Here is a 23,588-nt window from a genome sequence, read left to right on the forward strand (position 1 = left end):
AAGGTTGTCAGACTAAAGGACCAATCCCACCCCTTCTTCCTTCTTGGGAAGAAGGTTCAAGAGTGTGAATTGTACACAATCACAGCATGGTATGAGAGCTGCTCTGCTTCAAAATAGGAAGAAACTACTGAAGGTAATGAATGCAGTTCAGAACATAACATAAAACCCTCCCTTCCATGGACTCCATAGAAGCAGAGAATATTCTTTGGCTTGGCTTTGCGGATGAAGATTTATGGAGGGGTAATGTCCACGTCAGCTGTAGGCTCGTTTGTGGCTGACAAGTCCGATGCGGGACAGGCAGACACGGTTGCAGTGGTTGCAAGGGAAAATTGGTTGGTTGGGGTTGAGTGTTGGGTTTTTCCTCCTTTGTCTTTTGTCAGTGAGGTGGGCTCTGCGGTCTTCTTCAAAGGAGGTTGCTGCCCGCTGAACTGTGAGGCGCCAAGATGCACGGTTTGAGGCGATATCAGATAAAGGCCTCCTTGCCCCTTCTAGTCTGTGCCGAACCATTATTTTTGCCTGCATATAGCCTTCCATACCTTTTCTATCCGTGTACCTGTCAAAATTCCTCTCAAATGTTAAAATTGAGCCCACATTCACCACCTCAGCTGGCAGCTCATTCCACACCCCCACCACTGTGAGGAGGTACCCCCTAAACTTTTCCCCTTTCACTTTTAACCCATGCCATCTGGTTTTTATCTTACCTACTCTCACTGGATAAAGCCTACCTAATTTACTCTATCCCCCTAATAATTTATGTACCTCTATCACACCTCCCCTTATTCTTCTATGCTCCAGGAAATAAAGTCCTAACCTGTTTAACCCTCTGCAAGCTTTGAAAACCTTTTTCACTGTCTACTCCTACAATCTCAGTGTCGACTTCAAACTTGCTGGTCCAATTTACCACGTTATCATCCAGATCATTGATATTGATGGCAAACAATGATCCCAGCACTAATCCCTGAAGTACACCACTAATCACAGGCCTCCAGTCTGAGAAGCAATCATCCATCACTACTCTCTGGCTTCGCCTTTCCATCCAGTCGAATCCAGTTCACTACTTCACCATGAATACCTCGCGTCTGAACCTTCCTAACTAACCTCCCATGTGGAGCCTTGTCAAAGGCCTTACTAAAGTCCTTGTAGACAACATTCACAGCTTTTCCTTCGTCAACTTTCCTGGTAACCCCCTTAAAAAACTCTATAAAATTGGTTAAATAAAACCTAACACATCCCTTGCAACCAAGGTTCACTGTGCCTGCTAACCTTGCCTTTAATCCTGACAGGAATATACAATATCTGTATTCTCAAAATTTCACCTTTGAAGGTCCTCCACTTACCTCACACATTCTTGCCTGAAAACAACTTATCCCAATTCACGCATTCTAGATCCTTTCTCATTTTCTCAAAATTGGCCTTTTTCCAATTTAGAATCTCAACCCAGGGCCCAGACTTATCCTTCTCGATAATTAACTTGAAACTTGGCATTAAGATCACTGGACCCAAAATGTTCCCCTACACATAATTCTGCCCCCCTGTCCTGTCTCATTCCCTAATAGGAGATCCTATTATTGCATTCTCTCTAGTTGGTACCTCTATATATTGATTTAGAAAACTTTCCTGGACACATTTGACAAACTCCTAGCCATCTAGCCCTTTTACACTATGGAGTCTCAGTCAATATGTGGAAAGTTAAAATCTCCTACTATCACAACTTTGTTTCCTGCAGTTCTCTGCTATCTCTCTACAGATTTGTTTCTCCAATTCTCATTGACTATTGGGCCATCTATAATACAACCCCATGAGTGTGGCCATACCTTTCCCATTTCTCAGCTCCCCCCATATAGCCTCAGTAGATAAGCCCTTTGGTCTGTCCTGCCAGAGTACAGGTGTGATATTTTTCCTGATGATCAATGCCAGTCTTCCCCCTTTCATCCCCCCCATCCCCACCTCCCATGCCACATCTAAAGCAAAAGATGCCTGGAACATTGAGCTGCCAACTTTCACTAATGGCCACAATGTCGTAATTGCACATGACAATCCACATTCTAAGATTATCTGCCTTTTCTCCAATACTCCTTCCATTGTAATAGATGCACCTGAGAACACTTCCACCACGTACAACCCCTTGAATCCTAATGGTGCCTGCAATTTTCACATCATCTTTTCCCTCCTCCACTCCTCTATCTGCTCTGGCACTCTGGTTCCTATCCCCTGCAAATCTAGTTTAAATCCACGAAAGCAGCACGAGCTAACTTTTCCGCAAGGATATTAATCCTCTTCCAGTTCAGATGCAAACCCTCCCATTGGAACAGGTCCCACCTTCCCTGGAAAAGAGCCCAATGATCCAGAAACCTGAGGCCCTCTCTCCTGCACTAAGTCTTTAGCCATGTATTATGTGGCTTTCTGACTTCAACTCTGACTATTTCTCGGCTCTTACCTGCTCTAGCCAAAGCCTGTTGAGCCAAAGCCTTACCACATAATACATGACTTTAGTATAAAAAGGTATTGATTGATGACACAGTGAACGTAACAAAAGACATGTATGTAAACAAGAAAGTCTGCAGGTGCTGGGGTTGAATGCGATATAAGAATGTGCTGGAGAAACTTAGCATGTCACACAGCATTCATAGAAAGTAGAGGGTAACCAATATTTTGGGCCTGAGGTCTTTGTCAACATATGAGCAAAACCATTCAGCCGCCTACCTGTTTTTGCTGAGGAAGGGCCCAGGCCTGAAATGTTAGTTCCCTTTTACTTCCTATGGATGCTGTGGACCTGTTGAGTTCCAGCAGTATTGCAAAAGATATGCATTGATTGTTTTGAAGTCAAGAAAACATATCCAGGAAATTGAGTTTATTTTGTTTTAAATAAAAATGTCCAAAATTTTGTTCATGCAGTATTATTTGGAACAGAACCCAATATTCTTGGAGAACGTGAACCTGGAATTTTGAGGCGTGATTGTTAGAGAGAAGGAATGCTGTAAAAAACCACTTCAAATAACATTGAAATCTTCACCATACACCTGAGAAGACAGAGGGGTTTTTGTTTGAGCATCAAATCAGAAAGTTGAGCTTCTGACATATTTCCTGAGGCCTTGTTTTCTCTTTGTGGTTATTTGATGCCAAGTTCAAGAAACTACACCTGCTTGAAAATTATGGGAAATACATGTGGCAATTTATGGATGCTGGTGACCAGGATTGAGAAATCAATAATCCCAGCTACAAGCCATGGGGAAGAGAAAGTGGAAATGAACACTAGACAACCCTGATGGTCAGGAAGCATCTTTTCCCACCCACATCCCCCCCTTTCCCCTCCCAAAAATAAATATTAGGCTATAGATTTAGCATGGTTGTAGCAAAGCTATAACAAATGATTACATACCAGAAGAAGCAGCATATATATTTCCCCTCCACCCCCCCCCCACCCCCACCCATGATGTTATTGGATTAAATAGTAATATAAATCAGAAAATGAGAAAAACATCCAATATGGATAAATGGGCCACTTCACAGACTGCCCAAAGCACATTCATTAAAATACTACTTGACAGCATGTACACAAGACAATTTTCTACAACATTATCAAAGAACCAACTTAGCAGTAGTGTGTTTATTTAACTTTGTGAGACTTGGCAACAATATCACCAGTAAATAAAAAGTGGGAGTATTTCAACCAAAAAAAAAAATCCACTATATGAAGCCACTCTGAACTTATTAAATATAAAAGTTGAGATTGGTACTATTAGGAACTACATTTTGTAATGCAAGGAATGTAATTTGTAATAAATTAAGCATAATAACTGAAGATTGTTAAATGGGAATTATTCTATGAAGAAATATGGTTTGGTCCAGTTATGATTTGCCATTTTTCTGCTCCTTATTAACATATTTTCTCTTTTGATCTGGTGCTTGATGAACAGGAAATGTAACGGGTAGCACGATTAGTGTAGTAGCTATTACAATGCCAGTGACCCAGATTGAAATCCGGTGCTGTCTATACATTCTCCTTGGGTCTATGGTGTTCCAGTTTCCTCCCACCCTCCAAAACCTATGGGGGTTGTAATTAAATTGGAATATTTGAGCAGTATGGGCTTGTGGGCCGGAAGTGCTGAATGTCTAACTAAAATTTAAAACCTGGCAAATGTCATCTACTGTGGCTATTCTGTTCAAGAACAGGAAATGAAGAGGAAAAAGTGGGGATTTTTTTTTGATTTAAGCGCAAAAAAGCAAATTAAAATGAGCCAAACCTTTATATTATTAAAAGTTGGCTATGAACCCGAATGACGAGGGTGCCAATTAACATTGAACTGCAGCAATATTACAAAACTATTTGCAACCATAACAAAAAAATAAATCCCAAATACAACTGCAAGTTACAACTTTTCTTGCAAATGATTTGCGACAGGAATACTTCACTCTCAATTTGGCCTCACCTTCACAATTTTGCCAAACATTTAGCACATCTTCAGAATAATGCATCCACTGGATGTCTGAAAATTCTGCATCTTGACTCAAACAAGTGAAAAGCATATTCTATGAAAACAAATAAAATATTGTAAAATCATTCTCCAAACTAAATCGGAGATTGAACATGTAGATGGGAAAGAAATACTTTTAATAACATTATGTATTAGTTAGTTTTATAAATATATAAAGGAAAGAAACAAAGTGTGGTAATAAAACCAGAACGTTTTAGAAACACTCAGCAGGTAAGGCAGCATGTGGGAAGAGAAACAGAATTAATTTTTCAGCTGGAAGACTGTCAGAACTGGGAGGAGGTGAAAATTAGTTTTAAGTTGCAGAATGGGGATGGGTAAGAATGAATAGGTTGGAGAGATTCACTCAGATTGGGTGAAGCCAGAGTTGATGAAGTTATTTGGCTGAGAGGTTAATGAAATTGTTTAAAAATAACACAGAGCAACATAAAAATCTATAAAATGCAAAGTTGTATAAAACTGTACAAAATTTTGGTGTTTTACTACAAGCTGAACCAAATACCCTGCATTCCATAATAAGGAGAGACAAGAAAAGGCCTGCGTCAACCATGGCCCATTTAATCTGTGGCCCATTTATGTGCTGACACGTAATCCGTACCCCTCCATGTTCATGTGTGTCTGATTATCTCTTAAGTGGGGAAAAATTACCCATTATTACAGATTGATAACTTACAGCAGAACTGACCAGTTTTGACACAAAGAAAGCAAGTTACTCAAAGTTGCAGAATTCAATATAGACTGCAGAAATCAGTAAGGTGAAAGATGAGGGGCTGTTCTTCAAGCTTAGGTTGGGTCTTGTTACTACTACAATGCAAGACAAACATATCAGAGTGGAAGCAGGAAAGGAGAATTAAAGTGGCAGGCAGGTTCATGATCATCTCTGCACACAGAAAACGGGAGATAAACAATCTGTGTTCTGGTTCTCCATCTGTAGAGATCACATTTTGAGCACAGAAAGCGATCGGACTAGATTGGAACTAGACAGGTAAACTCCTGGTTCTAGAGGAAAGACTATTTGCATCCCTGGTTAATGGAGGGCTAAGAGGTAAAAAGGACAGGTGTTGTATCTATTGCAGATGCACAGGGAAATGACTGGCACAGATATAATCACAGACAGTCAAAGGGAACGGACATTTCAGAATGCTAAAAGGAGAGGGGAATTATGTGCCTTTTGGTAAAATCTCAATAAAGGTGACAAAAATTGTGAAGGATGGTGACTGGATGCAAAGGCTCAGAGCTTGTGGACCTAGGATCCTCCATCCTTGCTCTATCCCGCAGAATGGGCTGGGTCCCTCCATCCTTGCTCTATCCCAGAGAATGGGCTGGGACCTTCCATCCTTGCTCTATCCCGGAGAATGGGCTGGGTCCCTCCATCCTTGCTCTATCCCGGAGAATGGGCTGGGTCCCTCCATCCTTGCTCTATCCCGGAGAATGGGCTGGGTCCCTCCATCCTTGCTCTATCCCGGAGAATGGGCTGGGACCCTCCATCCTTGCTCTATCCCAGAGAATGGGCTGGGACCTTCCATCCTTGCTCTATCCCGGAGAATGGGCTGGGTCCCTCCATCCTTGCTCTATCCCGGAGAATGGGCTGGGTCCCTCCATCCTTGCTCTATCCCGGAGAATGGGCTGGGACCCTCCATCCACGCTCTATCCCGGAGAATGGGGACGAGAGCGGAAGCGTTGGAAGCAGATGAAATGTGGCCATGGAATCTGTCATCCATGGTAGAGGGGAAGCCAGGAAGAACAAAGAAAGACCTCTCAGATACTGTCATACACACTAAATGTTTTCAGCAATTTCTAACTTTTATTTCAGATTCCCAGCATCTGCATTTTCTAAAAAAGTTTCTTTCTTCACCTAACATTAAGTATCAATGTTTACATCTGAAAAGTTACCAAGTGAGAATTCATGGATTTAACCTGACTTGCTTTAGTTGTAGAAGTGAATAATGCAAGTGCCAAAGAGAAAATACATTCATCTAGTAGGAATAAATATTGGAAAAAGGCATTTTGTAATTGGTTAACATTCACTGCAATTCCATCATCTATATGGATGCAAATCTGTAGTTATTTCAGGGATTTATTTTTATCAGTAACTTTTCAAATGAACAGGCAGCCAACCAAGTCTGAACTGTGTCACTGGCTGTGTCTAGAAGCCTAAGCAGGTTCACTTCAAGGCCTTTTGATTGCTTTGGTCCGGATCCGCTGAAAAGACAGCTTTACCAGGTACAGAGGTGATTAATCCTCGGTTCCAGTCCTGCAGCAATACTCAAATCAAAGTTTATTTTCATAAACCAGCCTTCAAATATCCCATCTTACTGCCAGAAGATGCTGAGCTCAGTTTCATACAGGGCAGTCATTTCCTCTTTTGGGACAAGCTGTTAACTTTTCCCTCGGTCTCAGAGCTCAAACAAGTCATCTTTTTCTGTGACTCCAGTGTCACCTTTCTCCCAGTCTGATGGAGATAAACATTCTTCGGTCTGCATGTCCTGGGGGCTCACACCAATGTCCAGAAACTGAGGGTTCGTTCGAGACTGAGCCAGTCTGAAAGGTAGATGGGAAAGGATCAGAATTTTACATTGATGGCTATGCCACTAAAAATGTATCTAGATGTAGAAATGTAAGTAAATTACTGGTGGTGATAGAGGTCAGAATTCCACGCCTTCTCCAAGAAGAATTGGCAGGTACAGTAAAAGTCCAAAAATCCAAACTCCAGAGATCCGGACCACCTGAGCATCCAGACATCTCAAAAACTTTCAAACCTTTAAAATTTAGTTGGTTTTCGTGTGCATGCGTAAGCGTTACACATGCACAGAAGTTGCAGAAATGAACAAATAAATATTTATATTGATTTTTTTTTTGTACTTTGAATTTTATATGAAAAAATGTTTCATTAATAAACTATCAAAATTTACCTGTTCATCTCTTCTTCATTCTCCTTAAATTTAAACTTTAAAAGTACTGCCTGAGAATCCCAAAAATCTGGACTGACCCAATCCTTGGGCAGTCTGGATTTTAGGGCTTTTATTGTATCCTCCATCCAAGGCATTCTTGGCATCTAGCATTGGTAAGATTGCTATCTGCTGGAGCTCTCATTCATTTACGCAATATGCATCTGTTAATTTTTGGACACGTACGTTTTTAAAATGGTAATAATGGATAACGCTGAAAGCAGAGTAAATTAAAACTAAAACAACTGATTTAAATATAAAAGAGCTCTGTTGTATCATGCTTCGTAAGAATCAACAACTATTTATGGCACCATGTTGCAATGATTACAAGTTCATCATCAGGGTGGCATGGTTAGTGTTACGGTGGGACGGTTAACGTGGCGGTTAGTGCAACGCTATTGCAGTGCGAGTGACCTGGGTTCAAATCCGGCGCCATCTGTAAGGATTGGAGGGTAGCTCATGTTGTTCCATATTTAAATAAGGCTCCATAAGTAACCCCTGAAATTACAGGCCAGTGAGCTTGATATCAGTAGTAGGTCAATTATTGGAAGGTGTTCTAAGAGATCAGATATACAATTATTTGGATAGCCAGGGACTGATTAGCGATAGTCAACAAGGCTTTGTGCATGGGAGGTCATGTTTAACCAATCTGATAGATTTTCTTCGAGGAGGTTACCAGGAGAGTGGATGAAGAAAAGGCTGTGGATGTTGTCTACATGGACTTTAGTAAGGCCTTTGATAAGTTTCCACGTGGGAGGTTAGTCAGGTATGTTCAGACGCTCGGTATTCATGGTGAAGTTGTCAAATGGATTTGACAATGGCTGGACAGAAGAAACCAGAGAGTGGTAATGTATGATTGCTTCTCAGACTGGAGGCCTGTGACTAGTGGTGGACCAGCTGGAAAATGGGCTGAAAAATGACAGATGGAATTTAATACAGACAAGTGTGATGAGTTGCATTTTGGAAAGACAAACCAAGAAACGGTAAGGCAGTGAGCAGTGCGGGAGAACGGAGGGATCTGGGAATACAGATGCATAATTCCCTGGACAAGGCGTCACAGGTAGTCAGGGTTATAAAGAGAGCTTTTGGCAATATTGGGCTTCATAAATTAAAGTATTGTGTATAGAAGTGGGGATGTTATGGTAAAGTTGTACATTAGTGAGGCCACATTGTGTGCAGTTTTGGTCACCTAACTACAAGAAAGATATCAATAAGATAGAAAGAATGCAGAGAAGATTTACGAGGATGTTGCCCTGACCAGGAATGAGTTACACCAAAAGGTTAAACAGGTTAGGACTTTATTCACTGGAGTCTGGAAAAGAATGAGGGGAGATTTGATAGAGGCATTTAAAATCACGAGGGGAGAGATGGAGTGAATGTAGGTTGTTTTTTTTCCCACTGAGGGTAGGTGAGATATGAAGCAGAGGGCATGGGTTAAGGATAAAAGGGGAAATGTTTAGGGGAACATGAGGGAGAACTTCTTCACACACAGAGTGGAAAGAGCTTCCAGCTGAAGTGGAGAATGCAGGCTCAATTTTAACATTTAAGAAGAATTTAGGCAGGTATATGGATAGGACAGGTATGGAGGGCTATGGACAGGGTGCAGGTCAATGGGACTAGGCAAAAGAAATGGTTCAGCACAGACTAGAATGGCTGAAGTGGCCTGTTCCTGTGCTGTAATGTCCTGTGGTTCTATGGTTTTGTGGTTCATAGCAAACTTCTGCAATATCCTGAGGAATTTTTCACCAGTCAGTGCCATCAGTATATTAGATCCAGGAAAGGTTCTTCAAGATAGTGTCTCCCAAGAACTTAAATTTTATCATCTTCTCCACCTCTGATTTTCCCCAACAATCACTGGATCATATACCTCTGGTTTTCCCTTCCTGAAGTTAACAATCAGCTCCTTGGTTTTGGTGACATTAAGTGTGAGGTTGTTGGTGCACCATTCAGCCAAGTTTTCAATCTCCCTCCTGTAATGCTGACTCATTGCCCCTTTATATACAACCCACGACCATGATATCATCAGCGAATTTGTAGATGGTGTTTTTGTCACACCGAGCCACAGTCTAGGTGAATAGCAGGTAGAGTAGGGGGCTAAGAATGCTCTGATACTGATGGAGATTGTGGAGATGTTCTTACCAATCTTCACTGATTGTGGTCTGGAGGTGAGGAAATCCATAGTAGGGTATTCAGCCCTAGGCCTTGGGAGTTTGCTATCAGTTTTGAGGGGATGATGGTGTTGAATGCTGAACTGTAGTCGATAAAGAGTATCCTGATGTATGCATCTTTGCTATCCTGGTGTTCCAGGGCTTTGTGTATAGCCAATGAGATGGCATCCACTGTAAACCTGTAGCTACAATAGGCGAATTGGAATGGATCCATGTCACTCCTCAGGCAGGAGCAGATATGCTTCAACACCAGCATATGAATGAGACTCAGACCTTCACACAAGCCCCCCTACCCTTCATTCATACTTCCTTCTGCCTTGGAAAAGTGGCCAACATCTTCAAGGTTTAAAGTTCTTTTTATTGTCATGTAATAAATCAAAGAATGTAATATACATGATATATTTGAACTTTTGCCTGCCATAAAAGCAGCAATGTGTTGCCATTAGCATTGCCCAGTGTCCCCAATAATGAGAAAGAGAAGCAAAAGAGAGTCCCTTCAGAGACGCTGAGTGTCTGTGAATTCACCTCCAGCGCTCCTGTAGCCTCACAGACTCCTGTTTAATCCATTGCCCACCAGAGTTCTGGGTGCAAACTTCCGATACAATCAGGAAGCTTTCAGCCCCCGTCCCTTCGTGAGCCCTTCTTGCCCTCAGCACCCTTTCGAACCCTGGTTCCGATACCAGGTTCCCAAGAGCCAATCTCCAGAAGCCCACAGCCTGGCGTCAGTCCTTCAGCTGCTGAGCCCCTCGCTGGTCCTCTGCCATGGTCACCATCCTGTAGTCATCTCTCAGGCTTCTCCTAATGGGCAGGGGAATGTTTCTGGTGCCCTGCGGATTCACTGCTCCCCCAGAGTTTGCCATGCCTCGTGGTACATTGCCCAGCAGACGCAGACTTGTGTGGTTGCAGGATGTTTAAAAAAAAACACCGCTGGCTCCTCTAACTGGCTACTTAAACCCTGTACGGAGCAGTCAGCATCACAACCTGGCAGTAGGACTCTGCAGAGCAGTGATGTGTCTCCGCTCCCCTGGGTCTGCACCAGTGAATGCATTGCCATTATAGCAACTCCAGCAGCATTGCCATTCTTTTTTGTTCAAGACTCATCCCCATCCCAGCCACCCACTCTTCATCCTCGTACCTTGGGGAAGTAGGATGCTGGAATGAGATATTACCCACTACCAGGTTTAAGGACAGTTTCCTTCTCACTTTTATCATACTCCTCATTTAATCTCACAATGGTGAAATGACATTGCTTTTGCTCTGTACTAGCTGATCTCTCCCTGAAACTGTGCACTTCCGTACTGTGTTGGAGTTGCTGTACTATCAGCCAGATTGCATACAGAATAAGCTTTCTCTCTGCATTTTGGTACCTGTGACAATAAATCTGAACTTGGAGCAACATATTAATATTTCCTTTGCTCTCACAGCAGTCCGTACATGGGAATGATTAACACTGTGCTCCTAACTTCTTCGATTTGCATTTTTAAGCTAAACACCCTACTCCCTCAGCAGCTATAGAGTTCTTATTCTGCCACCGTTGCCCCAAGGAGATTTTATTACAACACAACACCAGGTTAAAGCACAGACACGGGTTGTCCAAGACAAAATAAAATAGTTGATGTACAAAATGTTCAAACACAGAGCCTCAATGACATCACACCTTGCTTGAACTCAGTGACTCTACACTTCTCAACATCCTCCACCAACGAAAGAAGATCTGATTGCAATAGTCCCAAAATATTGCAGTTGCTGGAAATGTGAATGTTGATGAAAGTTCACTGCAGTGAGATCCACTATCTCTGCTCCCCTCTCCACACATTGGGAAAGCACAAGTCCAGCAGTGATTTGACACAAAGCAATTGTTTTTTGTGCAAAACTCCATCACAGGAAGCCATCAGAAGTCCATTGATCACAAACTTGCTTCCAATTTTTTTCTTGCATTCAGTACTGATGATCCACTTTCGTTTTATTTTGCTCCAGATTCATCTTAAATGAACTAATTTCAGGCACAAAACAAAAACTCACGCTTCAGGCACTACCAAGACCCAAATGAATGAGGTGGTAGCCAAGAGGATTTTATGCGCAAAGCAATTACAGTAAAGCCCCTGTTGTCTGGAATTCAAGCAACCAGCAAAAAAAAAAATAGTGAAAAATAAATAGGCTAAAAAATATGGAGTGTGCCTTGCCAATCCAGGTAACATGCAATCTCAAGTAACCAGCTAATTCACTGATCTGGCATCTACCAATCCCTACAGGTTCCAGATACCATGGGTTCTTCTGTACTCAAAAATGTGCCACGTTCCTACTACACAACAGGGTATTTTAGTCACATTGACAACAGGCAATTAAGCTCATGTCAAATGAACTTGAATGCTGCTTGCACAAATAAATTGTAAACGTTGTGCAGACATGAAGTTGGGCAGAGTTGTTGGCTAAAAGTTTTAAAACATGCATTCTCTTTAATTACCTTTAGCTGGGTTTAAACTGTTCAAATTGCAGCTTGGAAAAGTGAAAGAGAGAAATGAGATAGGACACAGCAAAATGATTTGGTTATTTGTGAGAAGGTGTTCAGCTGATTATTTTACACAGAGGCTAGAAATTTAAAGCAAGGAGAATTCAATTTTACCTTGCAAAGGCTTCGTCCAGATCATCATTTATTTCCTGTAAATAAACGGAAGTAGAACTTTTATACTAATAAATCCAACTACAAAGTAGGTGGGTTAGTTGTACAGCACAAACAAGGTTATTTTTGAGGGGATAGTGTGTGCTGGAGAAAGAATACAATAATGGTCAGCCACGGGAGAGACACATGTAGACGGAACTCAAAGTCACGATGGCTGCTATAGGTCAGAGTTACTGGTTTGGATATGTACCTTGGTAGGGGTGAGTTGAACAAGAATGCCAAACTGAGCGACAAACTTGGCGTCCAATCACGTGGTGGGGAGCTTACTGGAGCAAGCTGTAGAGATGGTGGACAAGTATGGGGAACAGGGCAGAATGAAGCACTCTCTTATTTCCTGCCCCTTTTCGCACTTAACGTATCCAAGGTCTGGGGCTCCAACTGTCAAAAAGCTCCCAAAGCAGGCAGCTCCATTAGAATATTAGGTACATTATAAATGCTAACCTGCTCCTGAGAGAGCAGTACCTTAACGCAGCTTGTTTGCCTCCTTTAAACGCAGAAGTTGGCTGAGAAAGCCTCCCTATTTTACACTCCACCTGCTCCCAATTCCATGTCCTCAGCTGGGACAAAATTTCCCCTTATGATTCTGGTTAACCTTTGGACTCCACATCCCAGTTTTCAGTGACTACCATCAAGCTCAGATACTCCTTGCACCCATTTTCCGGGACTGGTTTTTATACCCAACCATCAGCTGGTTCATAGTGGTGTTTGTACTGTAGTTTACCCAGGGACCCAGTCAGGAGTACATACATGAAATGCTAAAAATGGCCGGAGTCCAGAGGGTTAGGGATCATTCGAATCCTGCAGACATGTAGTCCACAAAACAAGGACTAACTTGTACAGCACCAAGAAGTACTGAAAAGGTTCAGGGAAATGTGTTTAGGGTGGTACCTGAAGTACACCTAGTTTGATGGCTATTACTTTATGCAATTCTAGTCTTAAGATTTTATTCCAAGAGCAAACCGCTTGTATGAATGCGAAGTAGGATTCCTTCTATGATACCCAGATTAAAGCAATGCTGTGTTCCTCAATAGTCATGCTCTTACCCACACAAGGTTGTCATTGACTGAATATTTTTTCTCTCCATTGGAGGGCTCACTTCTATGGTTTGCAGGTTTTGATCCTTCCGTTAAATCCAATAAATCTGCTGTAGCTACTTCTGTAGAAGTTTAAAAACAACTTCGTTTATTATTATTATATAGTCCAGCTACAATAGGAATCACAAAAATCGGAGACTGGCACAGTGGCCGACAGATTCTTAAAATGTAAATTTAGAGAATCAGTACAGTAGAAAGCCCTTCCGACATGAAACCCACCCTGCCCAATTTCACCCAATTAACTGACCGACCCCATACATTTTGAAAGATGGGAGGAAACCGGAGCACCCAGAGGAAATGCACGTGGACAGTGGGCGAAGGTACAAACTCCTTACATATCCAAGTTGTTGTTGCTGCACTAGCATTGCTCTAACCTCTTCACTAACTGTGCCGCCCCCTCAACTCCTACCCCTGCTGAATGTCTTCAACAAAGAAAAAACCCCCGCAAATTGTCAAAGAAGGCATCTGCATGCCCCGCTGCAAAACTCCTTGAATGCAGACACGAAAAATTTCACATAAAATCTTTTATCATTTGCAAAAGGATTTTCCCCTCTCTATTTGCCCAGGGTCAATTGAGCATAATGGTTAGGAACAGGATCTGTACTACCACAAGATATAGCCAAAGAAGTGATAACTTCAGCAACCTGGCAGAAAAGAAATGGCAATTCCTTCATCACCACAAAAACTCAGTATCAGACTCAATGCTCGTTTTCAACAAAATTCTCTCTTAAACTACAATTTACTAGAAAAAACATTTTTGGAAAAAAAAAATCTCATCTTACTCAGCCTTCCTCAGGAAGAATAGAAATTTAGGAAGGCATTTCCCAATTACAATGCCATTTCCCAGGCTAAGAAGTGTAAATTAAAATTTTAAAATAAAGTTCAGATGACCACAAACTGCACAGCTTATAACAAAATTAGAAATAGGAGCAGGAGTCGGCCATCCGGCCCGTCAAGCCTGCTCCGCCATTCAATGAGATCATGACTGATCTGATCTGAGGCTCATTTCCACCAACCTGTCTTTTCCCCATATCCCTCAATTCCCCTACAATGTAAAAATTGATCCAACCTTGCCTTAACTATATTTACTGAGGTCACCACCACTGCTTCAATGGGCAGCGAGTTTGATGTTTCATGAAGGATAGGAAGTAATAAAACAATATAGGTGTCACGTATTTTAGGACCATCTCCCAGCAACTTTCCTAGCTGGCAAGACTGCATTTTGACCTTCTGCTCTTCAGAGTATGTCATCATCACCTCAGCAAGTAAAAAGGCCTCACCTGTTTTGAAATGGTTATTGGTTGATCTTTCCACTGAAGGTTTACCAGTTGCTCCAATGCTACTTGACCCAACTGCTGCTCTTTTCCCTTTCTCTGCAAGGGAAACAGGATAACACCAACCTCACAAATAGAAAATAAAAGCACAAACTATTCACTCTAGGGTAAAACATGAAAGTCTGCAGATGCCATGGTCGAAGTAAAAACACAACACTGGAGAAACTCAGCAGGTTAAGGCAGTGGTTCTCAACCTTTTCCTTTCCACTCACATCCCACTTTAAGTAATCCCTATGCCATCGGTGCTGTGATTAGTAAGGGATTGCTTAAGGTGGGATGTGAGTGGGAAGAGAAGGTTGCAAATCACTGCTCGAGACCCAAATGTTACTGAAATATTTTGCTTGAGAAAAATTGTCATTGGCCCATTTCCTTTGGAGTTATGAAACCGTGCACATAACGAGTCAATTAGGTACAATTAAAACAGTGGTTTTCAACCTTTTTCTTTCCACCCACAGACCACCTTAAGCAATCCCTTACTAATCACAGAGCACTTTATATAGCAAAGATAAAGGTATGTTTCAGGCTTGCACCCTTCAACCAAGTATGAGCAAAATGAGCAAAGCTGCCTGGTTAGCTAATGCATCTTTCCCTTTGCTTTGTAAAGTGCACTGTTTGACCTGCTGAGTTTCTGCAGCTCTGTGCTTTTACTAAGTATTTCACTCTGACAGACTCACTACATTTTAAAGAGTGTCCAACTTAGAAATCGTTAGGCACTTGAAACAGAACTTTGAATGTATAATTGGAAAGAAAAAAAAATAAACAATGAAACACAGAAAGAGAGTAATGTAACTCCATCTTCAAGGATGTGGCCAGACATCCAAACTAGTAAGGTACAGAAGATGAGCCTGCCTTATCCTCTCCACTAAAAAAAAAGCATTTAATTGTGCAGTAAGGCCCCTGTTATCCGGAATTTAAGCAACTGGCAGACTCAAGGAACCGGCAAAAAAATTGCAGAAAATAAATAGGTAAAAAAATACGTAAGTTTTAGATTGGCAGGCCTTGCCATTAGTTAACTAATCATACAACACGCAGCATCAAACAACCGGAAAATTAACTTATCAGGCATCAACCATTCCCCATAGATACCAGATACCAGGGGTTTTATTGTAATTTGATTGGAGTAAATTAAACACCCTTGATAATACCCCATGTTACTTTTAAAACTGAATGAAAAAAAAACAAAGATGATTGTTGCACTTTTTGAAGTTTAAATAAAAGTATTATAAAAGGAACTCTATAACAATTATACAGCATATTGTGAATGTTGAAACCAGAGTAACACCTCTCTACTTTCCGGAGTTTTTAAAATTTAGACCTGCAGCACGGTAACAGGCCCTTCTGATCCATAAGGCTGTGCCGCCCACTCACCCCAATTAACCTACAACCCCCATGTTTTGAAGGGTGGAAGAAAACCCAAGCAGACATGAAGAGAACATACAAACTCCTTACAGACAGCGCCGGATTTGAACCGGGGTTACGGTTTTACTGTAATAGCGTTGTGCTAACTGTGCCACCCACAAAAGCAAACAAAACATTGGAACCAAGACATAGGCTTAAGTCATCATCTTTACTTCCAGCCAGTATATCAATGAAGTGCAGGATAATTCAAAGGAGCAGAATAAAAATAACATAACAAGTCAGGATGTGGAAAAGTGTGCTCTCTCCATAACCCACTAAAAAAAAATTCCTTGGTTTCCCAAGGATGCCACCTGAAGGTAAATTTCAGAATTTGAATGGTAAAAACAATCTCCCTGTTGAAGTTTTTTGAGGAAAAAAATTAAATTGCACAGCAGATGGTAATTTCTTGTTGAGAAGACAAGCAATGACTCATTGCCCTGGAGATGCATTGCGTCTGCTGTGATTACCCAACACAGCTGATTGCAGCCAAGTGTGAACATTTTTTGTGGTCCTAGTGATTTACAATACCAACCTCTCCCTCAATGTCGCTGAAACCAAGGAACTGATTGTCGCCTTCAGGAAGGGATTATTGGGGAACGTGATGAGGGTGAACAAATTTAAATTTTTGGTTGTCACCTTCTTGCAGGACCTTTCTCTAATGTCATGTGTGTAATCTGACAATAAATTTGAACTTGAATTTGACACCAGTAATATCAATGATCTTGTGCCTTTTACTTCGACATGCCACAAATCAAGTCTCACAGTGAATGAATTTATTTTTCAGCAAACCAGAGAACATTACAGCACAGAAACAGGCCCTTCAGCCCTTCTAATTTATGCCAAACTATTAGTTTGCCTAATCCCACTGCACCCAGTCCATATCTTTCTATACCAATCCCATCCATATACATGTCCAAATTTTTCTTAAATGTTAAATGTTAAAATTGAGCCTGCATTCACCACTTCAGCTCACAGCTCTTTCCACCCTCCTACCACTCTGTGTGCAAAGAAATTCCCTCTAATATTCCCCCTAAACTTCTTCACATGCACTCTTGACCAATGTCCTTTGGTTTTTATCTCACATAATCTCAGTGAATAAAAGTGAACTTGAATTAAACTATCTAGATCCATCATAATTTTGTATACCTCAATCAAATCTCCCCTCACTCTGCTTCGCTCTGGGGAATAAAGACCTAACCTGTTTAACTTTTCCCTGTTACTCAGTTCTTCGAATCCCAGCAACATCCTAGTAAATCTCCTCTGCACTCTTTCAATCTTATTGATATCTTTCCTGTAGTTAGGTGACCAAAACTGCACACAATACTCCAAATGTGGCCTCACCCAATGCCTTGTACAACCTTGCAATAACATCCCAAATCCTATACTCAATATTTTGATTTATGAAGGCCAATGTTTCAAAAGCCTTCATTACAACCCTATCTACCTGTGACACCACTTTCAGGGAATTATGTAACTGTATTGTGAGGTGATAAATTTTGGAAGGTCAAACCTGAAGATTGAGTATGGGGTTAATGGTCAGATGTTAACAGTGTGGAAGAACAGAGGGACCTTGGGGTCCAAATCCATACATCTCTCAAGGTTGGCATGCAGGTTGATTGGGTAGTTAACCAGGCCTGTGGGATGCTGAGGTTCATCAGTCAAAGTGCAGATGAACCCTCTCATAGGGTCAATGGCCATCTAGCAAACACGTGCCATGAAGCGTGGCAAGGGCATCCCTCGCATCAAAGCTTGGCCTGGCCATTCACTACAACAGAACTTCCACCAGCCATCTTAGACCTCACCATGCTGCTGGATCCGAGAGGGGATGTCAAGAGGGTGGGTCTGGATCTGTCTAACCCCCTACTCACCTAAAATCCATTCATGCACACGCTGTTCCTCTGAGGAGTGCAGTATCCTCGCAGAGCCTGTCAAGGATTGGCCTGTACAGCCACTCCAGGATGCACATATCAAACCGCACAAACTGACTGAAAGGATCCATCATCATCCTATGGGATGATGAAGAGTTCAAGAGTCAAGAGGACACGTTGCAACTCCACAAATCTCTAATGAGACGACACTTAGAATATTGTGTTCAATTCTGGTCACTTTGTTGTAGGAAGGATGTGGAAGCTATGGAGAGCATGCAGAGAAGATTTACCAGGATGTTGCCTGGATTGGAAAATAAGTTAAGGTTAGCAGAGCTAGGACATTTCTCTTTGGAGCGTAGAAGGATGAGAGGTGACTTCATAGAGGTCTTCAAGATTCTGAGAAGCATAGATAAGGTGGACACCCAGCATCTTTTCTCCAAGGCAGAAACAGCAAACACCAGAGGACATCTGCACTGTGAAAGGAGGAAAGTTTAGGGGAAACGTCAGAGGGAAGTTTTTTTTTTTTTTTTTACACAGAGTTGTAGGTGCCTGGAATGCTTTGCCGGTGGTGGTGAAAATTGAAAAATTAGATGCATTTAAGAGATTCTTAGACAGGCACATGGACGAAAGGAAAATAGAGGGTTATGAGGTAGGAAGGGCTTAGTTTTTTTTGTTAAGAATATATGGGTCAGTACATCATCAAGGTCTGAAGGGCCTGTACAGTTCTATGTTCTATTCTCAGATCCTTCTGATATACTAGACTTCTCAATGTCCTACCATTTACCGTGTACCGCCTTTCTTGGTTTGAACTTCCAAAATGCAACACCTCACACTTGTCTGCATCAAGTTCCATCTGCCATTTTTTGTCCCATTTTACCAACTGGTTCAGATCCCACTGTAAGGTTTGAAAGCCTTTCTTGCTGTCACCTACATCTCCAATCTTTGTGCCATCTGCAAACTTACTAACCGATTTTACCACATTATCATCTAGATCAGCCATTCTTAACGGGGGAGGGGGCATAGTACATTTAAGGGGCTACTGACTGATAAATTATTTCTTATGTACTGGGTAGGTGAGGGAAGCACAGAAGAAACCAACTAAACTTGACTGCTTCACGGGGAGTGGGGCACATAAGCCTTGAGCAGTGTCTCAAGGGGCCAATAGCCAAAAAAGGTTGAGAATGGCTGATCTAGAACATTGATGGAGATGACAAACAAAAATGGACAGCACAGATTCTTGAGGCACACCACCAGACACAAGCCTCCAGTCAGAGAGGCAATCATCCATCACCACTCTCTGGTTTCTCCCATAAAGTCAATGTTGAATCCAGTTTACTACCTCACCATGAATACGGAGCGACTGAACCTTCCTGACTAACCCCCCACCAAGTGGGAGCTTGTCAAAGACCTTATTAAAGTCCATGTAGCCAACATCCACAGCCTTTCCATCATCAACTTTCCTGGTAACCTCTTTGAAAAGCTCTAAGATTTGTTAAACATGACCTACCACACACAGAGCTTTCTCTAATCAGTCTCTGACTATCCAAATCTGATCTCTTAGAACACCATCCAAACTTTCCTTCTTCACACCAATTTTTAAGCCCAGGGATAGAGTTGGACGAGCCACCATTTTACAGATGTAGGATCCCAGAGAACCTGTTCTAGCAAGCTACTTCCATAAAACTTTGTGTCGACGACCAAGAACTTGCTCTATCAGAATGCTTTTACAGTTATGACAAAGGAAGCCTGCACAGATGCTGAACTTATTCCCACTGTGGCAAATATCGAGGGAACAAACATTAATGAGGTAGCTCATTTTAATTTCAAAACAATTTTGTTGCTATTAAGCGCTTCATAGTTACAAATTCAAAAGAAGTATTTATTTTCACAATTTAGTGCAGATAAAGAAAACCTACCTTCTTTGGCAGCTTGCCAAAATTCAAATGCTATCTTGAAAGCTTGGGCCACTGTTAATGTCACAGCCTGAGCCTAGGAAGATATAACGTTAATTAGGGCCAAGTTGTATTTAGGCATAATGGATATAAAGAAATCACATCACCATTTCATAGACATTCTAGATTTTCAGTCTGGGTTTTCTGAGGGTTTCAATGAAGTAGCACAGAAAACTGTGCCTAAATTTAGATTTATTACTTTCTGCCACATTCAAATCAACCCAGAGTTTGGATTAGAGAGAAAATCTCACATCTTGATCTAATAAGAAAATGAAATTTAATAGTTCATTCATGACATGATGAGACACTAAAAGTGAAAAATAATAGGATTTTATTTTCATGATTGCACCAGGTCTGGAGTCCAAAGAGAGAGAGAAAAAATGAAAATGAATAAAAATAACTCCAGAAATGTAAACATTTCAAATGCACAAGTACTTTCTCAGCTACATTTCCAGATCTTTTTGCTCTAATGCCAGCATCTGCAATTTTCTTTCTTAACACAGTTTGGAACGGGAGAGGAAGTTTCATTATTGGCAAGTACACAACCTGAGCTGGTCTCATGGGAGCCCTTCAGGAGATAACAGTGTGACAGCTTTAGATATTCCACATGACTTCAAAACAAACTGTAGTAGGATAATGGGAGGGTAATAAGATGCTTTGAACTATTGCTGACACGATTAATTAAGATGGAAGTGTAAATGCTTAGAAACAGGAGGGAACATGGTGAAGGAAAAGAAGAATTATTGAGCAGACAGAAACTCACCAGTTTTTTCTTTGTACACAGGAAGGCATGACATTCTAGTGTCTCATTCAACTGGCTCTGGGCAATGTAGGCAAAAACTTTATCATGCACCTTGTCTGCTGTACAGTATGATATCCTGGTTAAAAGATTGTTTAAGAAAGTGGATTATAGTACAAGACAAATTTCAGACAACCAAGAAAATAACAATAAATACCTTCAACCTCAATTCTGCAGATTAAATTTAATTTTTTTTTAATTAAAAGGTAGAGTCATCGAGTTCCACAACAGAGAGGCATGTGCATCCCGACCAGGCTAGTCCCATTTGCCCATGTGTGGCCTGTATCCCTCTCCCGTTCCTACCCACGTAAATATCTCTTGAACGTTACAATTGCCTCTTCTTCTCCCACTTCCTCTGGCAGCACCTTCCAAATACCCACCAATTTCCTCCAGTACCTTATCCATGACTGGCATTAAGCTGATTGGCTTGAGGTTCCTTGCCTTGTCCTTACAACCTTTTTTTTAATTTAAAGCACAAATTAGCCACCCTCTCATCTTCACCCATGCTTATCAATGATGCAAATATCTCAGCTAATGTTCCTCCAATTCTTCCCTCACTTCCCATAATGTCCTAGGATACACTTACCTGATCAGCAGTACATCTTGGGGATTTATCTACCTTTATGCTTTTTAAGACCTCTTCTGTCAAGGTGGATTCTCTTCAAGACTTGCCCAAATTCCCTAGCCTCAAAGATGTTCTCCATGGTAAATACAGATGAGAAATAATCCTTTAGGTCCTTATCCACCTTCTGGAGCTCCACACATGGACAACCTTGTTATTCTTTCCCAAGTAACCATTTTGCCCTTAGTATACTAACAGAAACTCTGGATTCTCTTTAACCTTATCTGCCATCTCATACCCCCTCCTGACTTCTCTCCTAAATGAACTCCTACATCCTCTGTTTTGCTCAAAGGATTTGCTTGATTTCCATAGTCTATAACTGACAAATGTCTTCTTTATCTTGACCAGAGTCTCAATATCTCCGGTCAACCAGGGTTCCTTAATCTTGCCCTTCATGGTATGAACTTTTCCCTATTTCTCTTTTTTTTAAAAAAAAAGTTAAAAAGGCCGTGGCAATGATCAAATCACCAAATATCAAATATAAATGAATTGACCCCTTGCCCACAATCATCTATTCCCATCTATATCAAAGTGATCATACTCTGACAAAATATCTTCCAGGTGACATGGAGTGGAAGTAGAGTTAATTGGAAAGCTTGGAGGTGGAGTGAAGGAGAGATGTTGATGATGGTGACAAGGGGAGTTGGTGGTGGGTTGAGACTTGCTGGTAAAAGCTCAGGGATGCAATGCATTGATCAGGATTGCAGGCCTTGAGGTTATTTTGCTAAAGCTGACTCACTTCCATCAAGAAGGCAGACCCACATTTCAGGTGACCTATATAGCAATGCCAGTTTATTACCAAAATATATGGGGGAATACGTTCTTATAACCTGCAGAGAAACTGCATTTTAGGACTACATGCCATCCCAGAGCAGTATTCAGACACAATGCAGAAAACACAGCCTCTAATTTGCCCTTGTTTACACAAGACTCATTTTTGCCTGTTGTCCTTTATCCCTTTCCTGGGTAGTCCAGAGTGAGGGGGAAAGCAGATTCTCCTGCATAAATACTGAATTTGCTGGTTTCATTAACCCACTCCCAGTCAGCCTATTCTCTACTTGTCCTCCACCTTGGTACTGTCACACACCCACTCTGTTCCAACCACACCCACCCATCCTGCCCATCCAGGTCCTCTCCATTCCCCCTCCACCTATCTACACCTTCCAGATCTTTTCCACTTCTCCACCACCCTACCCACCACTCACATGCCCTTCCCACTCTATCCCTTCTTCCACTGTTCTTATAAGGCCACCATTCTCCATATACCGCTCCCCTTATATGCTTCTACCCATCCCCCTCCTTTAAACAACTCAGCCTACCTTCAACCTCTCCTCCCTCTCCCTACCTTCTCACCTTCATTCTTTGCTTCCATCAACCCCTGTCTCCCCAGCTTCACCCCACCTGGTTCCATCTGTCTGAAACAAGATGGTTGTACCTGGCTCATTCACAATAAACTTTGGATTCTTTTCGAAAGCACAGGCAAGATTTTCTGAAATAAACATGTGGTTTAGGGAGTGGACTGAAACAATAGAACCACATCCTGGCACAACTTCACTTTGTGGCATGTGCACAGTCATCAAGTGCAACATTACTGAGAGGCAGTTGGAAAAGGTCAGAAGCAAAACTCTAGCAATATATTATTTATCTCGGTTTTTATTCATTTTCCTCTGGTGAAGGAACAGTCCATCAATGAAAAGAGCCATATTCCTCCCATAGAGTCTTTTTTTTTAACTCTTTGGTTACTCTGGAGCCTGTGTAAGATATTCTAAGTGTTTTAATCATCTAACCAAGATTTACAATGGTCAACAGATTGACAATTACTTTTAGTACAGGTTCGGAAGTACTAACATAATTTCTCCAATAATTTTAAAGGATAATGTGGCCAGTTTGCACTGCCAGTTAAGGGTGGCACACAGCTTTAATTTTTTTTTTAAATTTAGACATACAGCACGATAACAGGTCCTTTCAGCCAACAAGCCCATGCTGCCCAATAACACCCAATTGACCTACAACTCCCGGTAAGTTTTTGAACGGTGGGAGGAAACTGAAGCACCCAGAGGAAATCTACATGGACATGAGGAGAATGTACAAACTCCTTATGGACAGCAGGGAATTCAAACCCCGGTCGCTGGCGCAGTAACTGCATGGCGCTAACCGCTACACTAAACGTGCCACCTCACATTGCCCGTGCTGGTAGAGTTAGTCACAGTTCGAGTGACCTCAGGATCAAGC

The 23,588-nt window shown here is 41.6% G+C and overlaps 1 protein-coding gene across 1 annotated transcript in view; it reads right to left on the reverse strand.

Annotated features, from left to right (window-relative positions):
- Positions 1 to 3,576: 3,576 nt before the first annotated feature.
- ldlrap1b (low density lipoprotein receptor adaptor protein 1b) overlaps positions 3,577 to 23,588 on the reverse strand; it is a 49,925-nt gene continuing 29,913 nt past the window's right edge. Inside the window, 6 exon segments of the mRNA XM_069895621.1 lie at positions 3,577 to 7,034; positions 12,233 to 12,267; positions 13,333 to 13,445; positions 14,664 to 14,756; positions 19,900 to 19,972; positions 20,699 to 20,813. Of these exon segments, the coding sequence (XP_069751722.1) occupies positions 6,890 to 7,034; positions 12,233 to 12,267; positions 13,333 to 13,445; positions 14,664 to 14,756; positions 19,900 to 19,972; positions 20,699 to 20,813 (574 nt within the window). The 3' untranslated portion in view covers positions 3,577 to 6,889.

This window comes from Narcine bancroftii, chromosome 8, assembly GCF_036971445.1.
Source record: "Narcine bancroftii isolate sNarBan1 chromosome 8, sNarBan1.hap1, whole genome shotgun sequence".
Lineage (NCBI taxonomy): Eukaryota > Metazoa > Chordata > Chondrichthyes > Torpediniformes > Narcinidae > Narcine > Narcine bancroftii.